General features: G+C 34.1%; 2 protein-coding genes across 3 annotated transcripts; one reads left to right on the top strand and one right to left on the bottom strand.

Moving 5' to 3' along the window:
• Positions 1-366: 366 nt before the first annotated feature.
• On the bottom strand, positions 367-2,933 carry LOC107643063 (transcription initiation factor IIE subunit beta). 2 transcript variants are annotated; one of them, XM_016346611.3, is made up of 5 exons: positions 2,761-2,933; positions 2,224-2,469; positions 1,962-2,093; positions 1,730-1,846; positions 367-1,206 (listed from the first exon to the last, which is right to left on the bottom strand). In XM_016346611.3, exons 2-5 carry the CDS (start codon positions 2,467-2,469, stop codon positions 865-867), a joined length of 837 nt encoding a protein of 278 aa, XP_016202097.1. In that variant the 5' UTR covers positions 2,761-2,933; the 3' UTR covers positions 367-864. The 2 variants fall into 2 exon arrangements, with proteins under 2 accessions (XP_016202097.1, XP_016202098.1); XM_016346612.3 differs by having other exon boundaries at positions 2,571-2,923.
• A 10,910-nt stretch (positions 2,934-13,843) lies between these two features.
• LOC107643060 (uncharacterized) lies at positions 13,844-21,284 on the top strand. The gene is made up of 9 exons (XM_088486667.1): positions 13,844-14,037; positions 14,924-15,234; positions 15,335-15,436; positions 16,079-16,207; positions 16,389-16,679; positions 16,965-17,099; positions 17,615-17,678; positions 17,807-17,995; positions 18,102-21,284. The coding sequence occupies exons 2-9, from the start codon at positions 15,157-15,159 to the stop codon at positions 20,849-20,851; spliced, it is 3,738 nt and encodes a 1,245-aa protein (XP_088342793.1). The 5' UTR covers positions 13,844-14,037; positions 14,924-15,156; the 3' UTR covers positions 20,852-21,284.
• The last annotated feature ends 342 nt before the right edge of the window (positions 21,285-21,626 follow it).

The raw sequence follows: 21,626 nt of genomic DNA, 5'->3' as shown, positions 1-21,626 counted from the left end.
AAAATATATTAAAATAATAAAAATAATTTTATATTTAGATATTTCATATAAAAATATCTTTTTATTTAATAATTATAGTTAGATATAATAATATAAAAATATATTTTTATTTTATTTATTATATTAAAGATATATTTTTTAAATAAAAAAAACTTTTAAAAAAATATACATTATAACTTAAAAAAATATTTTTTTATATTGCTAATACTTTTATTATTAAAATTTTGTCAAATACACTAAAAATTAATAATAAAAGCTTTTTTTATTAAAAAAATTATTTTTTCAATAACTTAATGACACACAAACAAGCACTTAATTAGAATAAATACTAAACTAACATGTAGGAGCAAAGTAAGTCGGAAATACGAGCCAAACTTGAGAGTAATTTGTATTCAATTGTGTGTATATGAAAGTTTCGAAGTTGAAATAAATTGCATCATCCCATTAGGGTGAGCCGTGAAACCCAAAAGATGAGCTACGGCAGTAAACTGAAATATTTAAACAAGAAAATTTTGTTTAAGAGCATGGCAGATCAGTGGAAACCTCCTTAACATTATCTCTCGGCCCCATGAACCCATCCATCCATCCTTGGCTCAAAGATCTGACCTCAAGTTCGGAGAAACCATCGTGAAATCGGACTAGCCACCTTTGCCCTTTTGCTTTGGAATCTTGTAGAAGGAATGCCCTGAATTTGCACCATGCCGCTTTCAAATATTGTTTATCTCGTACTAATTGGGTACATCCAAAACCAGAAGTATTTTAAATAGAATTTAAAGGACAAAACCATCTGAACGAGTTGAAAACACACGATCCATTTCACGCCAAGCCAGAATTCACCAACCAATTGTTATTAGTTCATTTAAGTCAGGAATCTTTCAATTTCTGGAAAAGCTCTGGAAGATGGGCATTGGTGAGCTTAGTCCTCTTGCTGATTTCGGTCTTCTTAGCCTTGGGCTTGGCCTTGGGAGTAATGCCTTGCATTTGCGCCGCACTCCTCCTCTTTGCAGTGTTAGTAGCAGGCTTCATTCCATTCTTTTGGAGATCCCTCTCTATGTCAAGCATATCACGAGGCAATTCAATCCCCCGAAAAAGCTGTTTCAGGTCATCATCAACCTTAATGGGTACCCTGGGATCATTAGGATATGCAATGTCTTCTTGTGAATCAAAGTTGGATAGCAGCCAAATCTGCCCTGCGGCTTTCAAACCCTAGAGATTGATAGCTGTATAAGTTCTTAGTCCAAGAGAAACCAATTATTTAAACTAGCTTTTGACTCTTCACCACACCAAATCATCTTAGGGTAATACATCTATACATGTTGTAATTCAAATTGGTCAAATAGTTATTTTGTTCTCTACATATTTCAATGAAAGCTTGGTAAAGCAGTTTCCTCTTCTATTACCATCTCAATATCATGTAAATTAATAAGAAAATAAGCAGCAGAGAAACAAAGGGAATGGTCCTTTAAAAAAAAAATACAGGATATTTGCCCCTACTATTGCACATAACATTTGAGCTTTCAAGGTGTGTGATTTTGGTACCCATGTTTCTGCCAGAAATTCATAGCCGAGAAAAGGAATGAAGTATGTGACATAGAGATAGTTTCCCAACAGGGCCAAGGCAACATGGGGGTTAGATATACAACAATTATCCGTATTTCACGGATCCGACTGAAATAGAGTGCTAAGAAATTCTCATCAATTAAATTTGAACTAGTAAAGAGCAATGTACCTGCAAGTCCTCCATCACAGCTGGATAGGAATCCTTCAAGTCAATAACAGCAATGCCCTCCGGAAACTTGCGAATCAGGTAAAGCAACTGACTTTTGTCCTTAACATCATGCTTCGACTATAGACCAGAAGCAAAGCCAATTGCATAACAATCCAAAGTAAGAAATGGTTGTCATCATCCTATAATACATTAAGGTTTAGATACAACATTACAAGGATGAACAAAATTATACCTTGTAAGAGAATCGTTCCCCATCAAATTTGACTTTGGGGTTTTTCCTCATATTCTCAAAAACATCTTTGTTTGCCCTCATATCCACATAGCAAGCCTCATTTATCTGTTCTGGTGTAAAAGCCTGCCTTGTCTGCAATCAAACACAACCATAACAATCACTAAGTAACCTCCAACATTCACCAATCTTGAAAGGGCTAAACACTACTTGAGAGAAAAATTATGCAGTTAGCAACGTGATTTTGATATGGATATCGATGTACCTCATAGAGGAGTTCGATGACACGCTTCATCTGAGCCCCAACGGGGGCTTTGCGGATACCGTTGATCTGTTGAAGCCTCTCTGTGTCATTTGAGAATTTAATTGCCGGCACCGGAGAAGCTGCTGCCGAAGCAGGATTCTGTTTCTGTTTTTGATTGGCAGCCTTCGACGCCGCGATGCTTGACAGCGTCGACTGGCACTTCGCCTGCTGCTTCTTGAAGCTGTCCAGCTTTCCTTGCAGCGACATCTGAGAATCAGATCAAGATCAAAATCAAAATCAAAATCAAATAACCATAACCAATTTGGGGACAAAACGAAAGACACGACTCCAATTTTATTAATCTTTACATGGTCCTTTTTAGTAATTTTGTTTGGAAGATTGACCGATCACTCGTTTGAATCGGAATCGGAATCGGAAAAGGAAATCAAACCGGAGTGAAGAAATTAAATTAGAGTGTTGTGCATTGCAAGTTGGTCGATGAAAGGGAATAAAATGATTCAAAGGCGTGCGAGGGTGCCAGAAAGAGAGAAAGATAACCGTGAACGATAAATATATAGAGAGAGTTGCTGCTTGTGACGGCGACGGGAAGAATGAATGAGAATAGGAGGCCAAATCAGGGAAAACAAAAACACCGCGTTTCCTCCTTTTTCTTCCCGTACTCTATGATTGATGAACAGGTGCTACTAGGTAACACGTTAATACTTGTACTTATACTTCTACCTCCCTTATATATTCTCAATAACTAACAACAAAAATTTTTTTGGTGAAACGAATTTAACAATTAAAATATATAACATGACATTTTTTAATTAAAACTAAAATTTAAATATATTATATTATTAATTTAATAATTAAAATATATTATATAATATTTTTATTAAAATTAAAATAAAATATTTTTTTTTAAATTAATAAATTTTTTTTATTCTTTTATTTATTTTTTATTTTTTCTATTCTTCTCATTTTATATATAATTTATAATTTACATTTTAATTTATTATTTTGACAAACTAAATTATGTCACGAGATATATTTTAGTTTTTATATTTAGTTTCAGTTTTATAATGTTTATATTTCTATTTTTTTCAAATATTTATTACATATAATTTGAAAAAAATATTAATACTGTAATTAATAATTAGAATCAAGATTAATAATTAGAATCAAGATTCAATTGTTTAAAAAAAATTAAGTGAAATTTATAATTATTAATATAATTTTTTTATACTAATATCTAATTATATTTTTATATAGAGAGAAAAAATATATTTTTTTAAATTAAATATAAAAAATAATTATTTTTATTTAGGCAACAGACTTAACAACTAATCAAATATAAAAATATAAATATTAAATTCTTTCAAGTTTTAGATAATGAATGTTAAAATTAATTTTTAGTTAAAAATTAAACTCTTTCCTATAAAAATAATAACTAAAAAGATTATTATTTGATTTTTTTATCTACGGAGATCCTGATCTTCTTAGCCGATAGGAACTTTTGTCCCATACGACATATTTTATAAAAGTATTTTGATTCTATAAATTTTTTCTGCCATCTCTATAATATCATGATAAAGCCACCAAAGTTTCAAAATATTTATATTTTCGTAACGTTATTACAGGTAAAAATACTAGTAAGTGTCTAAGATTCACATATCGTCTTAAGCATATAACAATTTATTGGCCAATAATAAATTAACAAAATTTAGATTCGTGATAAATTAGTCTTTTTGTGCATATAAATTATTATTTTAGTGTTTTAAACGCTAATATTATAAATTATTTATTTTTAAAGTTTAAACTAGATATCTATTATATATTTAATATATCAATTTACATAAGAATATTTTTTAGATTTGAATTTGATTTTTTTTAGAAATTTTTTATTATTTAAATTATTTCTTTTTTTTTTTTAGAAGATTGAGACAATAGAAATTCTAATATTATCACCACAACAAAAACGCTGAATACCGTCGAATTTAGCGTCGGACATTAGTAGTGGGTTTACCGACGAATTTATCGGTGGATTTGACAATAAATTCGTCGGGTAAAAAAATTACCGTCAGATTTTACTTTCCAACGGTAAATTCACCGAAAATAATTAGAAGAAAAAAAGAAAATTTGGCGCGATTATTACCGTTGGATTTACCAGTCGATAAATCCGACAGTAATCCGAATTCATGGAACGCTGTATTTTGGTCATTTGTAAAGCCTTATCGTCAGATTTATCCACCGGTAAATTCGACAGAAATCTTGTTCTAAATTCGAATTGTGAACCCTCTCCCCTCATTTCTGAATTACTCCCTCTCTCTCTAATCTTCTCCTTTCTCTCTCTCTCTCTCCCCCTTCCTCTCTCTCCCAACAAACCACTTCTGGAAACCCCTTCACCACCGTCCGCCACCACAAAAAACGTTCAAAGATTGCGTGGACTCCTTACATTATGTTGGTCGCTCTATCGCCATCGTTTTTGTCGCTCCACCACTGCTGCCATTGTTATCGCCGCTGCTCCATGTGTCACACGAAGCTGCCTCCTTTCTCCCTCCAGGTATGTTGTCCTTCTCCTTATTCCTACTAATTTTTTAATTTATTTAAGAAGTCATAACCCTAATTTATCCAATTTTAATTTGTTATGTATTAGAAAATTTGTAATTAGGATGTTTGTATTAGAGATTTAACTATTTTTCAGATTTAGTTCATGTATTAGTTTAGATTTAGAGTTTTTTAATTTTGTTTTGATTTAGAGTTTTTTTAAATTTTGTTTTGATTATTCGATGTTTAAAATTTTGTTTATGATTTTGATTTTGAATTTTGTTTTAATGATTCTGTGTTTATTAATCTAATTTCTATTTATTGTTTTAATTTCTGTTTATTGTTCTGCAGATGTAAAATTTCCAATTGCATTTTTCTAATTTTTGTTCTTAATTAATTGATTGTTGTTAATTGTCTAAGTTAATACTAACTTATTTATTTTTTGAGTTCATTATTAACTTATTGTTTATTGTTATTAATATTCTAAGTTTATTATTATTCGAGTTAATTATTTTTTGAGTTAATTAGTTGATTGTTGTTAATTATCAGAGTTAATTTTAACTTGTTTATTATCTGAGTTAATTATTGATTTAAGTTATGTTTCTGGATTAATGATGACTGAATGTCAATTAGGTTGCGTTTGTTTATGAGAACAGGACAACACAAGACACTGAGAATAAGACATAAAGGACAGAGACACAAAATTTTATGTTTTTGTATTCTATTTGGTGATAAACTAGAATAAATTATGAAAATTCAATTTATTCTCATTTTTTTCATTTAAAAAATTTGAGACGAAAAATATAATAATGAAAAATATAATTATAAAAAATTAACAAGAATAATAAAAGAAAAAATAAAAAATAAGTTGTGTCTCTTGTTAGTGTTTCTATGTCCTTCCTGTCAGGATGGACACAAAATACACTGATTCAGTGTCTCTGGACACAATATCTCTGTCAATGTCTCCTCTGTCAAACACGATTTTATGTCTTTGTGTCCCTGTCTCTATAAACAAACGTAGCCTTAGTGTCTCATGTGGCTGGTTGATTGATTTTGTATATGGTTGTATTTGACTGATGTTTTGGATTTTAGATTTGGTGAATATATGTGCAAAGTTTTTATGGTTTAGGTGCTTTTGGTATTTGCTTGATTTTGGTTCATATATAGTTTGAGGTTTGTGAACATGTGACTGAATGTTAGTAGTGACGATGCAAATTTTTTGTTTTAAGTTTCATCAAACTTAATATAAGAATCAGGACTGAACTTTAGGTAACTAAAAAAAATTATTTACTTTTCAATTTTTAGATTTGTCTCAGATGATTTATATTAATTAATAGTTGACAATGAATTTTTTATTGGTTATTAATTAGTGTTTGATTTGGCTATTGTATTAGCTTAATTTATGACAATGTATGATTGATGTTGTGCACGATAAATTAGTTAATTATTAATATCATAAATAGTTTGGTATGGTTGATTTTTATGTAATGTAGTAGTATTAGTATAGCCTAATCTCTAATACCTATCAGTATTGCTTTTTCGATTTCTAATTTAATATTGTTCAATTTGTTGGATTTTTTCTCTTCTTTGTGAGGCTCAAGCCCAATATTTTGAGGGTGTCTCTTTGCACCTATTATGTCACAACCCTAATCAGATTTTTTGAGGTCTTTTGAGAGAGAGAGAGAGAATAGCCACCAAGTGAGAGAGAAGAGGGAAAACAGAATTTCTGTTTTTATGCTTAGCAGTAATTTTCAAATGGCAGTTTCTCATTCATTCACCGTTGGATCGGCTTAAAATTTGAACTGTGTGTTCCACTCATCTTGTTCTTCATTCTGGTCATTGAAGATGTTGATTGGAGATTTGCAGTGGGAGAAATTGACTTTGCAAGAGAGAAAATAGGTTTTCCATTTTTACACAGAGCAGCATTCTTTGAACAGCAGTTTCTCATTCTTTCACCGTTGGATCGATGTGAAATTTGGACTGCAAATTTTTCACATCTTGTTGTTCATTCTGAACGGTGAAAATTTTAAATGGAGGTCTGCAGAGGGAGAAATAGGCTTCGAACAACAGCTCTATTTTTGGGTATTTTTCATCTTCTTGCTTCTTATTTATAAGCTTTGGTGCTTTGATGTTTTGATGTTTTAGCTGGTTATATGCACGTTTTTGTACTTTGTTTAAGACTCTCTTGTACCTCATTTGATTATAGTAGAGCTATTTTATTGATTTGGACGATCCGTGGTTTTTACCTCTCACATTGAGGGGGTTTTCCACGTTAAAATCTCGGTATGTTCTTGTTATTGCTTTACTTGCTATATTTGCTTGTTATAGTTGCTGCCATATTGTGTTATGAGTGCTTTCATATTGTTCTTGTGTTGAAAATTTGTGTCATTTCCACTGCTAGACTCTTTCATACTGGCATCAGAGCTTGTTGGTATTTTTTCTGGGCTTATGATTTTGTGAACAATAGAAGCTAATATTAATACTAGTAGGATGATCACTCTTAATGGTCTTAATTATGATTTGTGGAAGTCAAAGATGGAAGATTTGCTTTATGTCAAAAATTTTCATCAACTAATTTTTGGTACAGAGAAGCCTAATGATAAACCAGATGATGATTAAACTTTGTTGCATAGACAAGTCTGTGGATATATTAGGCAGTGAGTTGACAATAATGTGTTGAACCATATTATTGGAGAGACACATGCTCAGACCCTTTGGATTAAGCTTGAACAATTGTATGCTCGAGAAACTGGGAATAACAAGATGTTTTTTATCAAGCAGTTGTTGGCTTTGAAGTATACAGATGAGACATCAATGACAGATCACTTGAATAATTTCCAAAGAATTATGAATCATTTATCTTCCATGGGTATCACATTTGATGAAGAGATTCAAGGATTGTTACTTCTTGGCTCCTTACCAGACTCGTGGGAAATTCTCAGAATGTCATTGTCTAATTTTGCTCTTGATGGTGTAATCTCTATAGATCTTGTCAAGAGTAGTGTTTTGAATGAAGAGATGAGAAGAAAGTCACAAGGTACATCAACTACGCATTCAGATGTTCTTGTTTCTGAGTTTAGGGGGAGAAACAAAAGTCGAGGTCCCAAAAGTAGAGATCAAAGCAGAAGCAAGTCTCAAGGAAAATATAAGAATATTGAGTGTCATCATTGGGTCAAAAGGGACATGTGAAGAAATTTTGTTGGCGGCTAAAGAAGGAGAAAGCCAAGGCAAGTAAAGACAAGAGTACAAATAAAGATGATGGTAGAAATGAAAACAAGGTTAATGTAACTCATGATGGTTTTTTTCTTGTTGAGGAGTTTGAATCTATTAACCTTGTTGATAATAGCACTAGTTGGGTGATTGATAGTGGTGCTTCTATTCATGTTATATCTAGGAGGGATTTGTTTACATCTTATACTCCTGATGATTTTGGTGATGTGAAAATGGCTCATCAAGGTGTTGCAAAATGTGCCGGTGTTGGACAAATTTGCTTAAAAACCTCCAACGGTACCAAGTTGACTTTGAAGCGTGTGAAGCATGTTCCAGATATTCGGTTGAACTTACTTTCTGTTGGTAAGTTGTGTGATGAAGACTTGGATAGCTCATTCTCTTGTGATAGTTAGAAGCTCACCAAGGGTTCCATGGTTGTTGCTAGAGGTACACGACATTCTACTCTTTATTTAACTCAAGCAAAAATTGTGAAAGATGTTGTTAATGCTGCTGAGTTTATTGATGATACTGATTTATGGCATAAGAGATTATGTCATATGAGTGAGAAGGGTATGAATATGTTATCCAAGAGGAATCTTTTATCTGGTTGTAAGGTTACTTTGCAAAAGTGCAACAATTGCTTTGTTGGAAAACAAAACAGGGTTTCTTTTAAGAGTCATCCACCTTCAAGAAAGCCGAAGATACTTGACTTAGTGCATTCTGATGTATGTGGGCCGATGAAGACAAGAACACTTGGAAGGTCTATCTTTTTTGTAACCTTTATTGATGATCATTCTAGGAAACTATGGGTTTATACTTTGAAGACCAAAGATCAAGTTTTGAATGTGTTCAAGCAATTTCAATCTTCTGTTGAAAGAGAAAATGGGAAGAAGTTAAAATGCATTCGTACTGACAATGGTGGTGAGTACTCAGGTCATTTGATGCTTATTGTAAAGAGCATGGTATAAGACATCAGAAGACTCCTCCAAAGACTCCTCAATTGAATGGCTTGGCTGAAGGGATGAACAGAACATTAGTTGAAAGAGTTAGGTACTTATTATCACAATCTGGATTGGCAAAATCCTTTTGGGGTGAAGCTTTGAGCACTGTTCTTCATGTCTTCAACCAGACACCATGTGTTTCCTTACAATTTGAAGTGCTAGAGAAGGTATGGTCAGGTAAAGATGTTTCTTATGTCATTTAAAAGTCTTTAGATGTAAAGCTTTTGTTCATATTCTCAAAGATGAGAGATCTAAACTTGATGTAAAGACTAGGCAGTGTATTTTTATTGGCTATGGCATGGATGAGTTTGGTTACAGGTTTTATGATCCAGTTAGCAAGAAGGTGATTTGGAGTAGAGATGTTGTCTTTGTTGAAGACCAAACATTGAAGGATGTTGATAATGCGGAGAAGCCAATGATTCAGTCTAGTGATGATTTTTCTGACTTGGATATTACTCCCTCTATGCCTATAGTAGAAGATGGTAGAGTTGAAGCTCAAAATAATGAGTATGATATAGGTGCAGGTAAAGATGGAATAGTTGATCCGATACTTGATGAAGTTGGTGATGATGATCAAGATGAACAACCAACTTTGAAAATTCCTGTAAATGCACTCAGAAGGTCTACAAGAGAGAGGAAGCCTTCGTCAAGGTATTCTCCACAAGAGTTTGTTTTGTTGACTAATGGGGGAGAACCTGAATGCTTTAGAGAGGTTGTTGAAGATGAAAGTAAAGCTCAATGGCTTGAAGCTATGCAAGAAGAAATGAAGTCCTTGCTTAAGAATGATACCTATGAGTTGGTGAAGCTATCGAAGGGTATGCGAGTTTTGAAGAACAAATAGGTATTCAAAATCAAGAATGAAGAACATAATTCTAAGTCTCGATATAAGGCTAGATTGGCTGTTAGAGGCTTTAGTCAGAGAAAAGGTGTTGATTATGAGGAGATTTTTTCTCCTGTTGTGAGGATGTCATCCATTCGTAATGTGCTTGGATTAACAGCTTCTCTTGATCTGGAGATTGAGCAAATGGATGTGAAGACAACTTTTTTCATGATGATTTAGATAAGGAGATCTACATGGAGCAACTGGAGGGCTTTGTTGTTAAAGGAAAGGAAGGTTTTGTGTACAAGTTTAAGAATAGTCTTTATGGGTTGAAGCAAGCTCCAAGATAGTGGTACAAAAAATTCGAATCTGTTATGGGAGAGCATGGTTACCGTAAGACAACTTCAGATCATTTTGTATTTGTGCAAAAATTTTCTGATGGTGATTTTATCATTCTTTTGCTTTATGTGGATGATATTTTGATTGTGGGTAAGAATGCTTTGAGGATTAATGAGTTGAAGAAACAGTTGAGCAAGTTCTTTGCTATGAAGGACTTGGGTCTTGCCAAATAGATTTTGGGCATGAATATTACTCATTATAGAGATTCCAAGAAGCTTTATTTGTCATAGGAGAAGTACATAAAGAAGGTGCTTCAAAGGTTTGACATGAATGATGCCAAATGTGTTGCTAGTTCTTTTGCTCCTCATTTTAAGTTGAGCACCAAGCAGTGTCTAACCACTGATAAGGAGAAACAAGCAATGGATGAAATTCCTTATGCCTCAGCTGTTAGAAGTTTAATGTATGCTATGGTGTATACTAGACCAGACATTACTCATGCGGTTGGTATTGTAAGTCGTTTTCTCTCTAATCCAGGTAAAGAACATTGGAATGCTGTTAAATGGATTATGAGATATTTCAAAGGTACAACTAACTTGAGTTTGAGTTTTGGTGGTGAGAAACCTTTGCTAGTTGGCTTTACTGATGCAGACATGGCAGGAGATATTGATTCTCGAAAGTCTACTCCAGGTTATTTGGTCAAGTTTGCAGGGTGAGCTATTTCATGACAGTCAAGGCTACAGAAGTGTGTTGCACTTTCTACCATAGAGGCAGAGTTTATTATAGCAACTAAAGCATATAAAGAGTTGTTGTGGATGAAGAAGTTTCTTACAGCACTTGGTTTCAAACAAGACCGTTATGTGTTGTTATGTGATAGCCAAAGTGCTATTCATCTTGCCAAGAATTCAACTTTTCATGCAAGATCTAAACATATTGATGTTAGGTATCACTGGATAGGGGATGTGTTAGATTCCAAGTTATTGGAACTTGAGAAAGTTCACACTGATGACAATGGTGCTGATATGATGACAAAAGCATTGTCAAGAGATAAGCTTGAAACATGTTGTTTGATTGCCAGAATGGCGAGAGCCTCCACCTAGTCGAGAAGGGGGAGATTTGTTGGGTTTTTCTCTCCTTTGTGAGGCCCAAACCCAATATTTTGAGGGTGTCTCTTTGCACCCATTGTGTCACAATCCTAATCATATTTTTTGAGTCTTTTGAGAGAGAGAGAATAGCCACCAAGTGAGAGAGAAGAGGAAAAATAGAATTTCTATTTTTATGCAAAGCAGTAAATTTTAAATAGCAGTTTCTCATTCATTCACCGTTGGATCGGCTTGAAATTTAAGTTGCGTGTTTTAATCATCTTGTTCTTCATTCTGGTCGGTGGAGATGTTTATTGGAGTTTTTCAATAGGATAAATTGGCTTCACAAGAGAAAAAATAGGTTTCCCATTTTTACACAGAGCAGCATTCTTTGAACAGCAGTTTCTCATTCTTTCACTGTTGGATCGACATGAAATATAGACTGCAGATTCTTCATATGTTGTTATTCATTCTGAACGGTAGAGATTTTAACTAGAGGTCTACAGAGGGAGAAATAGGCTTCGAACATCAGCGCTTTTTTTGGATATTTTTCATCTTATTGCTTCTCATTATAAGCTTTGGTGCTTTGATGTTTTGGCTGGTTATATGCATGTTTTTGTGCTTTGTTTGAGACTCTTTTGTACCTCATTTGATTATAGTGGAGTTATTTCATTGGTCTGGACGACCCGTGGTTTTTACCTCTCACATTGAGGGGGTTTTCCACCTTAAAATCTCAATGTGTTATTATTATTGCTTTACTTGCTATATTTGCTTCTTATAGTTGCTGCCATATTGTGTTGTGAGTGCTTTCATATTTTTTGTAATTGAGGATTTAATATATTTCAAATCTGATTTTTTTATTTTAATAATAAACTTTGATATTTAAACTTATTTGTAAACTTTCAACTAAAAAATATTAGATTTAAATATTTAAAATTATATATTAAATTTTTAAATAAATTTTTGAAAAAAAACAAAAATTTAAGTCTACCATCATATTTATCGTCGATTAAATCCACCAGTAACTATTAATTTAATTATTGATAAAAAAAAATATATTACCTTCGGATTTATTGGGAAAAAAATTCGATGGTAACGAGCTTTAGAATTTCGCAATTAAAGGTTTATATCCGCAGGTAATTGGCGGTGGACAAAAAAATCCGATGATAGCATAGTTATCGGTAGTATTTATACTGTTATACTAATCTGGTCGATACAGATGCACACGCGGAAGAGTTTTAAAATAGGACAAATTAAACTCAATAATCGATGTGTCCAGATTTTAAGAAGGTCGAAAATTTAAATATATTTTCAAATCTTCAAAAATTTAAATGTCTACAGATCAAAAAATCAAAAATTAATTTATCTTTTTTTTCTTATAATTTTGTCTTTATTGTTTCTTTTTGGCATATAACTCCTACTTCTTATTTATTCTATTTTTAATTTTATCACTTTGTGATGTCTGCTCTTTAATTTTGGATTTTTTTTATTTTCTATTATTTATGAAATATATATTTGCCTTTAGAAAAAAAATCTTTAGAAAAATATATTACCATCTATTTATAATCTATAAAAATTGTTACCAAAATTTTATACTTTGAATTTTAGTCATTTTGCCTTTTTAATAATGATACATTGGCACTTCTAAATATCAACCAATTATCTTTTAAAAAAAAATTAAAAAAATCTTATCTATTATTTAACTAAAATATAAGTTATTAATTAAATACAATAAATATATATATAAATAAAATATTATAATATTGTATAAAATTCTTAATACTGTAATATTTGATCTATTTGTAAATCACATTACATACAATTTTTATTATTATTACTTCATTTCTTAATTTCTCGTATAAATTGTTAAAAACTACTCTAAATTCAAATTTGATATATTTGTTTACTAAATATATTTAAATATATCATTATTATAAAATTAGTTCATACATTTATATTATATTTTTAATGTTTTCATTTGAATTTATTTTTCTTAACTTTTTTAAATTATTTACAAACAATAAAAATAACAAAAATGTAGATTTATACAATTTTAATATAAAAATATGTTTTTTTAAATAAATGAATTTAAATTCCAAAAAATAATAATCTATAATTTAATTTGTATTATATTTTTATTAAATAATTATATTATATACATAGAGGAGTGCTAGGGTCTAGGGATCAACAAGTTTTGTAATTTGTAGCGATTAATTAGCCATCATTAATATTTTTTAATGATGTGAGATTGTATCTAATAGTATAGAATTGTTTATTTTCTTTTTGCTGATTAAGTGTGGGTTAAATTTTAATAAAATTGCTGGTCTGATAGATTTTTTTCATATACAAATTATTAAATAAATATTTATAACATATTTTTAATATAAAATACATTAAATGCATATTATCTAATCTATTTATAAATAATATTAAAATATATTATATAATATAATTAATGGGTATCATTTTAGTTGCCTTAGTTGAAATTAAAGTACACAGAACCAAATGCAATTTCGCCGGCACAAACCCAAACACAGAGTGAAGGTGCTAACCAGCAAGTGGGTTTCAACACGACACGTGGCTGCCAAGGTAATTCGTGAATTCTGCTAATAAAAGGAAAAAAAGAAAAAGAAAAAGAAAAAGAAAAGAAATAAAGTAAGAAAAAAACACTATAAACAAAGACAAATACAAAGCATCTTCGATGCAGATATTACGGTATCAATTACAGCAACCTTCTCAGTCCCGAAAAGTCCGAAGCTCAAATAGTTCAATGCCGATTCTCCCAACACCACCGTCATCGGAGCTTTCCTCCTCCGATCTGTAACTTTCTTCTACGGTGAGTCAAATATTCACCACTCTTTATTTCGATTTTGCTCTCTGGACTCTGACTATTAAGCCCACTTGTTCCGCTGAAATTGATGCATCCATGGCGAAATTCTTCTTCACTATATGTGTTAACTGGCAAAGAAAAACAGAAACTAGCTTGGGTATTAGAATAAGAGAAGCTGGTCAGCTCATTTTTTTGTTTAAACGTTGTAATCCAAAACCCTAGATTTCAAATCTAATTTCTTTATTTCTTTGCTGTTTTTGGTAAGGGAAAATAATTGCAATGAATTAATTGACCCAAAATGGTGTTTCGGTTTCCCTAAGTTGAATTGAATAGCCAAAATAACGGTCAAACGAAAATCTATGAAGTTGTGACTCTGTACTTTGATTGTTTGAAGCTGTTATATGGACAAAGTGCACATTCCCTGAGCTGACATGAAAAACAAATGTGTACTTTGATTGTTTGTAGAATTGGTATAGGAGATAAAGTTTGGAGCTGAACCAAATTTTATTTGTATTGTTGTGTTTGTTGCTGGATTCATTATCTATTATATGCCTCATCTCCTCTTTCATTATAATTTTTTCCCAACCAAACCAAAGGGCAGAGGCTAAGATCATGGTCATCCAGGCCTTTTTTGTCTCCCTTGAAAAGAAAAGGTTTTTTTTTTAATTTGCTGGGACATCTGTTTCAAAATTGCTCTTTGTACTATCTGTGAATTACTTTCCAGCCAAAATAGTAGGGGGCAGTCATAACTCATCCTATCAAGGTCTTTATATCATAATTGTTCACTATAAGTAGGTAGTATTATCTATTTAATGTGCATCTTTGTTTTGATGTTCATTCATTATTTTTTAGTGTATTTTTTCTCTAATTGAGGAGCAATTTTCTGCCTCAGGTAATGTTATACTGGAGGTTTGCCCAACCACTATCTTGGAGGAGGTCAAGTCTCAGCTTCTGTTATATGCCTCATGTTTCCTTCTTGTGGCAATAAACCAAGCAGGAAGGATTATAAATAATGAATAATGGAAACGAGGAAGATATTTTGAGCCCTGAAAACTGTTCCAAATTTTAGTGGAGAAAAAAAAAATTTCTTATATTTTCCCATAGACATCACCTGCCTTAATTAAAATGGGAGAAACCCAACTTGAAGAGTCTGAAGCAACTAATAGACAGATCAGCAGTAACACAAAGTCCAATTCTAAACTGGTTAGTCAATGTTCCTTTCTCCATTCTTCTTTTCTGATTGTTTTCCCCACATTTGCCATGTACTTATCGCTTACCATTTGTTGATATTTGACAATTTCAGATTGTAGAGAAAACATTTGAGCGTCCTGAGTGGCTACCTGATGGCTGGAATGTGGATTTCAAAACTCGAAAAAGTGGTTCAGCTATGGGACAGGGATATAAGGTGGTAGTTAAAGTTTTTTTTTTTTAAGTTATGTTTTGGATATTTTTTTTGCAGCCAATTAGAAAATGGCAACTTCATTTTGACCATCTTCTATCATGTTATTTCTTTATTATCGCTGTATTAACCCTCTTATGATTCCTAAATGTCTCATTGCTGGTCGTTGGCATCTTAACATTCCCGCAGATGCATCATTGATTCTGCAAGTCATAACCTGCTCACACTTCAGATATCTAGCCTTGAAACACAGATTCTATACACTCATAATTTCATTATTTAAACTGCTCAGTTTTTGCATTGTTCATGGCAGGAACATCAGGCGATCACCCAGACATATGCTTAAAATATGCACTTCATTCTTAATTACAATCATAACTTCAGCATTTGGTTGAACTGTAATTTTGTTCTATGTGCCTGGCTTTTCATCAGTTGTCCTTAATTGGTATGAACTGAGTTTGGGACATATTTGAGACCACTCACAAATTACTTGTAATGGTTCATTGACAAAAGCTACAATCTCCACTTGATGTGACCACGTAATTCTGTATCCAGTGCATTTTGTTTTCTTCTACTCTTCAGTTGAAGTATCAAGGTGTTGTTTTGTTTTAGTTGCCCACTGTATTGTATCCATGTTTATTGTTGCAGTGTTACATTAATCCGCATGGAAAGAAATTCTACTCCAAATTAGAAGTGTTACGGTATCTTGAAACTATAAAGGGCAACAACTGCAATTCCAGAAAGGAGGAATCCAATACCATCCATTCTCCAAACAATGTTTGTATCTCTAGTTTTCTTTTTCTTCTTCAAGTTTTTATTTGTGAACTTCATTATCTTTGTGAGCCTCTATTTAGCCTATTGAATATTGTTAGAATTTAGAAGATGCAAATTATCTTAGATGAATAGTTTTCCCATATGTAGCTTTTCAATGTTTGGTGTGTTGATTGTTTTATTTTAGGATGCACTTGAGAAGCCCATGGTTGAGACATCCAGGACTGAGAATTCCGTGGCTGAGAAGTCCACGGCTGGGAAGCCCACGGCTGGGAAGCCCAAGGCTGGGAAGCCCAGGGGTGAGAAGTCCACAACTGGGAAGCCCAGGTCTGAGAAGTCCACAGCTGAGAAGCCTGGGGCTGAGAAGTCCACAGTTGAGAAGCCCAGGGCGGAGAAGTCCACAGCTGAGGATTTACCACCTGGCTGGATAATAGAAGTCAAAGAAAGGAAGAACAGCAAAACCAATAGAAAAGATTTGGTATGAATTTTCATTTGATGCCTGATAGAGATTCATGCTTTGCTTCCCAGCTCCACTGCAAAGTGCAACTCTTATTTTTTAAATATGGAAGTGGTGGTGGACATTTTTGTAGTATTGCTTTTTCCCACCAAATCTAGAATTACTCATTCTCTTCTTCCCCCTCACTCTCCCCTTCATGGAACTGGACATTGGTTATTATATTAATTATTGTGTAATACACTGAATTAACAGTTCTCTCAAATGCTTAGTGCTTATATAGATTTTGACTGGGTTATATCCTGACAGTTATATATAGATCCAGAGAGTGGATATGTATTCCGTTCCAAGAAGGATGCACTGCGGTATCTCGAGTCTGGAGATATAAGTTCGTGTGCGATTAAACCATTTAAACGGGAAATTCAAGATGAAGATAAATTATCTGTAAGGCTTGCTTTCTCAACTTGTGCTACTCTACAATCCTAGCTGTCTCTGAGTACGCCTAATTTCTAGTTGTCCAAACTGCATGACATTTAAAGATTAAAGGAAGGAAGAAATTTTTGTCATCTTATAAGACTTGAGATTTGTTTTGAAAACAGTTTCTGCCTTGATAAAGATAGATAATCTTACAGAAGATAATTACATGCACATAATTATTTCAGTTATCTTTGTGCTGCCCTGTTAAAACTTAAAAGTGTCTACTTGGAATCTGGTAGTTTTTAAATTATCTAATTCAAGCAGTTCGAGAGATTATCTTTCATGAACTGTGACTCCCACTTAGTTTTAGCAAGTGATAAGTTTCCATCATTAGAATTTGCCTACTTGCATAGTATCCTCTTATAAAGGGTCCTATTAGCATGTTGTATTTTGTTTCCTCTTAACAAATCTGAAGTTCCATTTTTCAATGTGAGAAATGAAGGTGAAAGTAATTCTGTGAATTTTCTTTTTGTTCAAATTAGCCGGCCTCTACAGTCAAAAAGCAGAAAATAAAGCAGTCTGGAATTAACCGACAACTTTTTGCTGGTAAGAAATCTTTGATGATTATATTTAGAATCAGCTTATGACTTTTGCCACAAGTTGATTCAAATCATAATGATAAAAGTATATTCCATTTACATCTAAAATTTCCAACTGCAAACTTGTTACTGCAGGCAAAGAAATATCCGATGAAAGCAGCTTAGAATTGCCAGATGCTAACAGCTCAGAAAAAAGGCAACATGTGGAGGTGTCTTCTGGAATGATGGCTCCTTTTGTACCTACAGGGGAATCTATTGGCCAAATTCAATCGTTAAAGAATGGAGTTGCATACCCTCGCAAAACAAAGAAAATGTCTGATCCAGGTATATTGGTATTTTGTTCAAATTGAATCTTCAGAAAAATGGGAAAAATCTTCAAAAGAGTAAAAAAGTTCCCTGCTGATTCTAGAGTTCCACTTAAATTGTGCAGATGATGTGCAAAATAAGAATGATGTTGTCAATGTGGTTGAAAATGCTAGTAAGAAGAATCACAGTAACCCTACTGTATCAAAAAACAGGGGGTTCAGTGTGGCTCACCGGTCTTCGCCGAGACTTGCTGCAGCAGAACCTGACCAATTGACTAACAGCCTGACCAGTGAACAGTGCCTTGAAGTTCCAAGAAGAAACTTGAGAAGAGGTAGTCAGGGTTTGGCCGCTGACGATCACTTTTTGAAAGAATCCAAATTGCTTGCAAGTGAGATTGCTAAAAGTGGAGAAATTTGTCCTGACTTGAACAAATCCAGCAACAAGAAAGAGCCTTCGGTTCCTCGGCGAGCATCAAAAAGACTTGCTGGATCTGAGCCTGAGCTGATGAGCAACTCCCTCTCCTATGAAACAGCTCCGGAATATAATAAAAGCAAAAAGTCTAAAAGTGGGATCAATACAAACTTGCTTTCATGTGATGGTGAGGCAGGGTTGAAGCTTGTAGAACATGGATCAATGAATGGATTGTCATCCACCAGAGGGAGGAAACACCCCCAAACCTTGCCTGTAACCAAAGATAAACTGGATAAACGTAAAAATGAGGAAATGAATGATGAGAAATCAGAACTTCAGCAATCTCTTGCATTCCATTATTCTTGGTCTGACCCAAGTTTGGAGTTTGCAATTAAGACCCTCACTGGCACATTACCTGCAGAGGATTCAGTTGCCAACAGACCTATAGTGATTTCTGAAACAGATAAGTTGCCTGAAAATGATGTGTTTAAGAATGTTACAGGAAGCAACAGTGACAAAAAACCCAAGGTAAATTCAAGTAAATCCAAGAAGAAGAAAGAGCCTAAAGTGCCTACGCGATTGTCTAAGCGACTTTCTGGCCATGATCCTGAGGTACTTCCTACTGAAACAGCACCTGAATATTCCACTAGAAAATCAGGTAAGATTAAACCAGATGCAAATGAGATTTTAACTAATGGAGCATCCGGGAAGCTTCATGCTGGGGAAGAATCATCCAACCTTATTGTTCATGCATCTGACATGTTGAAAACTAGCAAATGTGGTGAATCATCGAATGGTGATGAGTTGCAAAAATCACAACCTGTTCCCAATGAACAACAACGGGGGCCTGAAGCTGAAAGTATTAATGAGAGATCAGAGCCACAGTTCCCTGTACAGTTTGGGGACAACTGGTCGGATCCATGTGTAGAATTTGCAGTTAAGACTCTCACTGGTTCGGTGACTGTTGATACTGCCAATGTGCCTGTTGTGACACTTGATGTCAATGACCCACCAAATGAGGAATTGTCGGAGAATGCAGTGCAGAAGAGCAGTAATGCTGCTGCCGATAACAACAATCATTGCCAGATCAAGGAAGTGCTTAATGCACCAGTTTGCCGGCCATCGGAACAATGCTTAGGGCAAGGGCAACCTGAGTTGAGATCCAACCCTACATCCTATCAAAGTGATCCTGCATTTGCAAGTAGTGTGTCTTGCGGTGATGAAGGCAAAATAACAAGGAACTCTGATGGGGGACAATCTCTACATGTTGAAGCTGGGAATATGACGCAAATTGATATAAACACACTCTTTTTTGACGACCCATTCACAGAAGATGAACAGATTCTTGAGGATAATTCTATTGCAGAACAAGCACAGCCTGGAACAGAAGCTACGAACCGTGATAACTCTGAAAGAGAGTTTTGTGTTTCCTTCATGGATACTTGGTCAGACCCATGCTTAGAATTTGCATTTAAGACACTCACGGGAGATATCCAAGTTGAGGAAAATATGGCAGAGCAAGGATGTTTCCCGGAACATGCGAACCGACATGACCAGAGAAATGGTGGCTCGGCATTACCGGAAATCGGATCTTCCAGCATCTCCCGAAGTCACATGGCAGAGAAATCCATGCCGCCACAACCACCATCAATGAGCCCTTCGTTCCTATCCCGAAGTCACATAGCAGAGAAATCCGTGCTGCCACAACCATCATTGAGCCATTCCTTCCTGTCCCAAAGTCACATGGCAGAGAAATCCATGCCGCCACAACCACCATCATTGAGCCATTCGTTCCTCTCCCAAAGTCACATGGCAGAGAAATCCGTGCCGCCACAACCACCATCAATGAGCCCTTCGTTCCTCTCCCGAAGTCACATGGCAGAGAAATCCGTTCCGCCACAACCACCATCAATGAGCCCTTCCTTCCTCTCCGGAAGTCACATGGCCGAGAAATCCGTGCCGCCACAACCACCATCAATGAGCCCTTCCTTCCTCTCCGGAAGTCACATGGCAGAGAAATCCGTGCCGCCACAACCACCATCAATGAGCCCTTCCTTCCTCTCCGGAAGTCACATGGCAGAGAAATCTGTGCCGACACAACCACCATCATTGAGCCCTTCCTTCCTCTCCCGAAGTCACATGGCAGAGAAATCTGTGCCGACACAACCGCCATCAATGAGCCCTTCCTTCCTCTCTCTAAGTCACATAGCAGATAAACCCATGCCGGCACAACCGCCATCAATGAGCCAGCCCTTCCTCTCCCTAAGTCACATAGCAGATAAACCCATGCCGGCACAACCGCCATCAATGAGCCCTTCGTTCTTACCCCCGACACAACACTCATCACCACAGTCAACGATGAACTCTTCAATCTTCCCCGAAGAAAAATCAAGCCAGCAGCACACAGGAGCCGATGCGCAGAGGCATTATTCTCAGTACAACATTAATTTTCAAAGAAGGTAAACACTCGCAAAACATGAGCTTAAGTAGCTAATTATGATTGGTAATGTCTGACTCTATTGTTGTAGACAACAAGACCAATGTTTGTATTAATATTTCTGGTCGAGGTTTGTGAATACCTTCTGAAAAATGAACTTAGACATGATGTATTGTATTGTACTATTGTCTGCAATCTGCGGATAACATCCAGGTGATTATAGCATCAACTTTTTTAGTCACCAAAAAAAAAATAGCATCAACTTTTGGGGCGATGATAAGGCCTCCAAGGTTAAAATCATAGAAGTTGCAATATTATGTCTAGGACCGAGCATTGAGCAACACGCAAGTCTTCCTTAGCGGCCAAGAAATGTTGGATGATATGGCAAAAAAAGTTTACAAATTTTGTTTCTTATAAAATTTTTATTTCTAAACTGGTATAGATAAAAAGAAAAAGAAAGGGTTGAGGTCCGAGTGTGACCCTATCAAAAAATAGCATAAAATTGTGTATTAATTATCTCTTAACAAAATGCAATCACCTTTTTACAATTTTTATCTTAAAATTACTTTTTAGTTGAAATATTCAAATATTAACTATCGAAAATTCATTTATTCGAATATTAAAGATAATAATTCACATTTCTCAAACATAGTTTTTTTTTTCAAAATACATGTTTCATGGATTTCCTCCATTATTAAGAAAATATTTATTTTCTAATTATGAATCTTATTCTTATTTAAAATTGTAAATTATAAAAATTAGATAACGTATTTTTTCTGGTGTAATGTTGATCATTCAATT

This window comes from Arachis ipaensis, chromosome B5 (genome assembly GCF_059453495.1).
Source record: "Arachis ipaensis isolate K30076 ecotype BB chromosome B5, ASM5945349v1, whole genome shotgun sequence".
Taxonomy (NCBI): Eukaryota; Viridiplantae; Streptophyta; class Magnoliopsida; order Fabales; family Fabaceae; genus Arachis; species Arachis ipaensis.
The sequence above is the reverse complement of the archived record's forward strand: the minus strand, read 5'-3'. Positions and strand labels throughout refer to the sequence as shown.

What these genes read in the sequence shown, in the direction of transcription:
- LOC107643063 (XM_016346611.3), bottom strand. Translation starts at nt 2,469, where the DNA reads ATGTCGCTGCAAGGAAAGCTGGACAGCTTCAAGAAGCAGCAGGCGAAG. An exon ending in TCATCGAACTCCTCTATGAG is followed by an intron (nt 2,094 to 2,223) that starts GTACATCGATAT and finishes GTTTGATTGCAG; the next exon opens with ACAAGGCAGGCTTTTACACC. An exon ending in CTGTGATGGAGGACTTGCAG is followed by an intron (nt 1,207 to 1,729) that starts GTACATTGCTCT and finishes ATCAATCTCTAG; the next exon opens with GGTTTGAAAGCCGCAGGGCA.
- LOC107643060 (XM_088486667.1), top strand. Translation starts at nt 15,157, where the DNA reads ATGGGAGAAACCCAACTTGAAGAGTCTGAAGCAACTAATAGACAGATC. An exon ending in CTATGGGACAGGGATATAAG is followed by an intron (nt 15,437 to 16,078) that starts GTGGTAGTTAAA and finishes TTATTGTTGCAG; the next exon opens with TGTTACATTAATCCGCATGG. An exon ending in TAACCGACAACTTTTTGCTG is followed by an intron (nt 17,679 to 17,806) that starts GTAAGAAATCTT and finishes TTGTTACTGCAG; the next exon opens with GCAAAGAAATATCCGATGAA.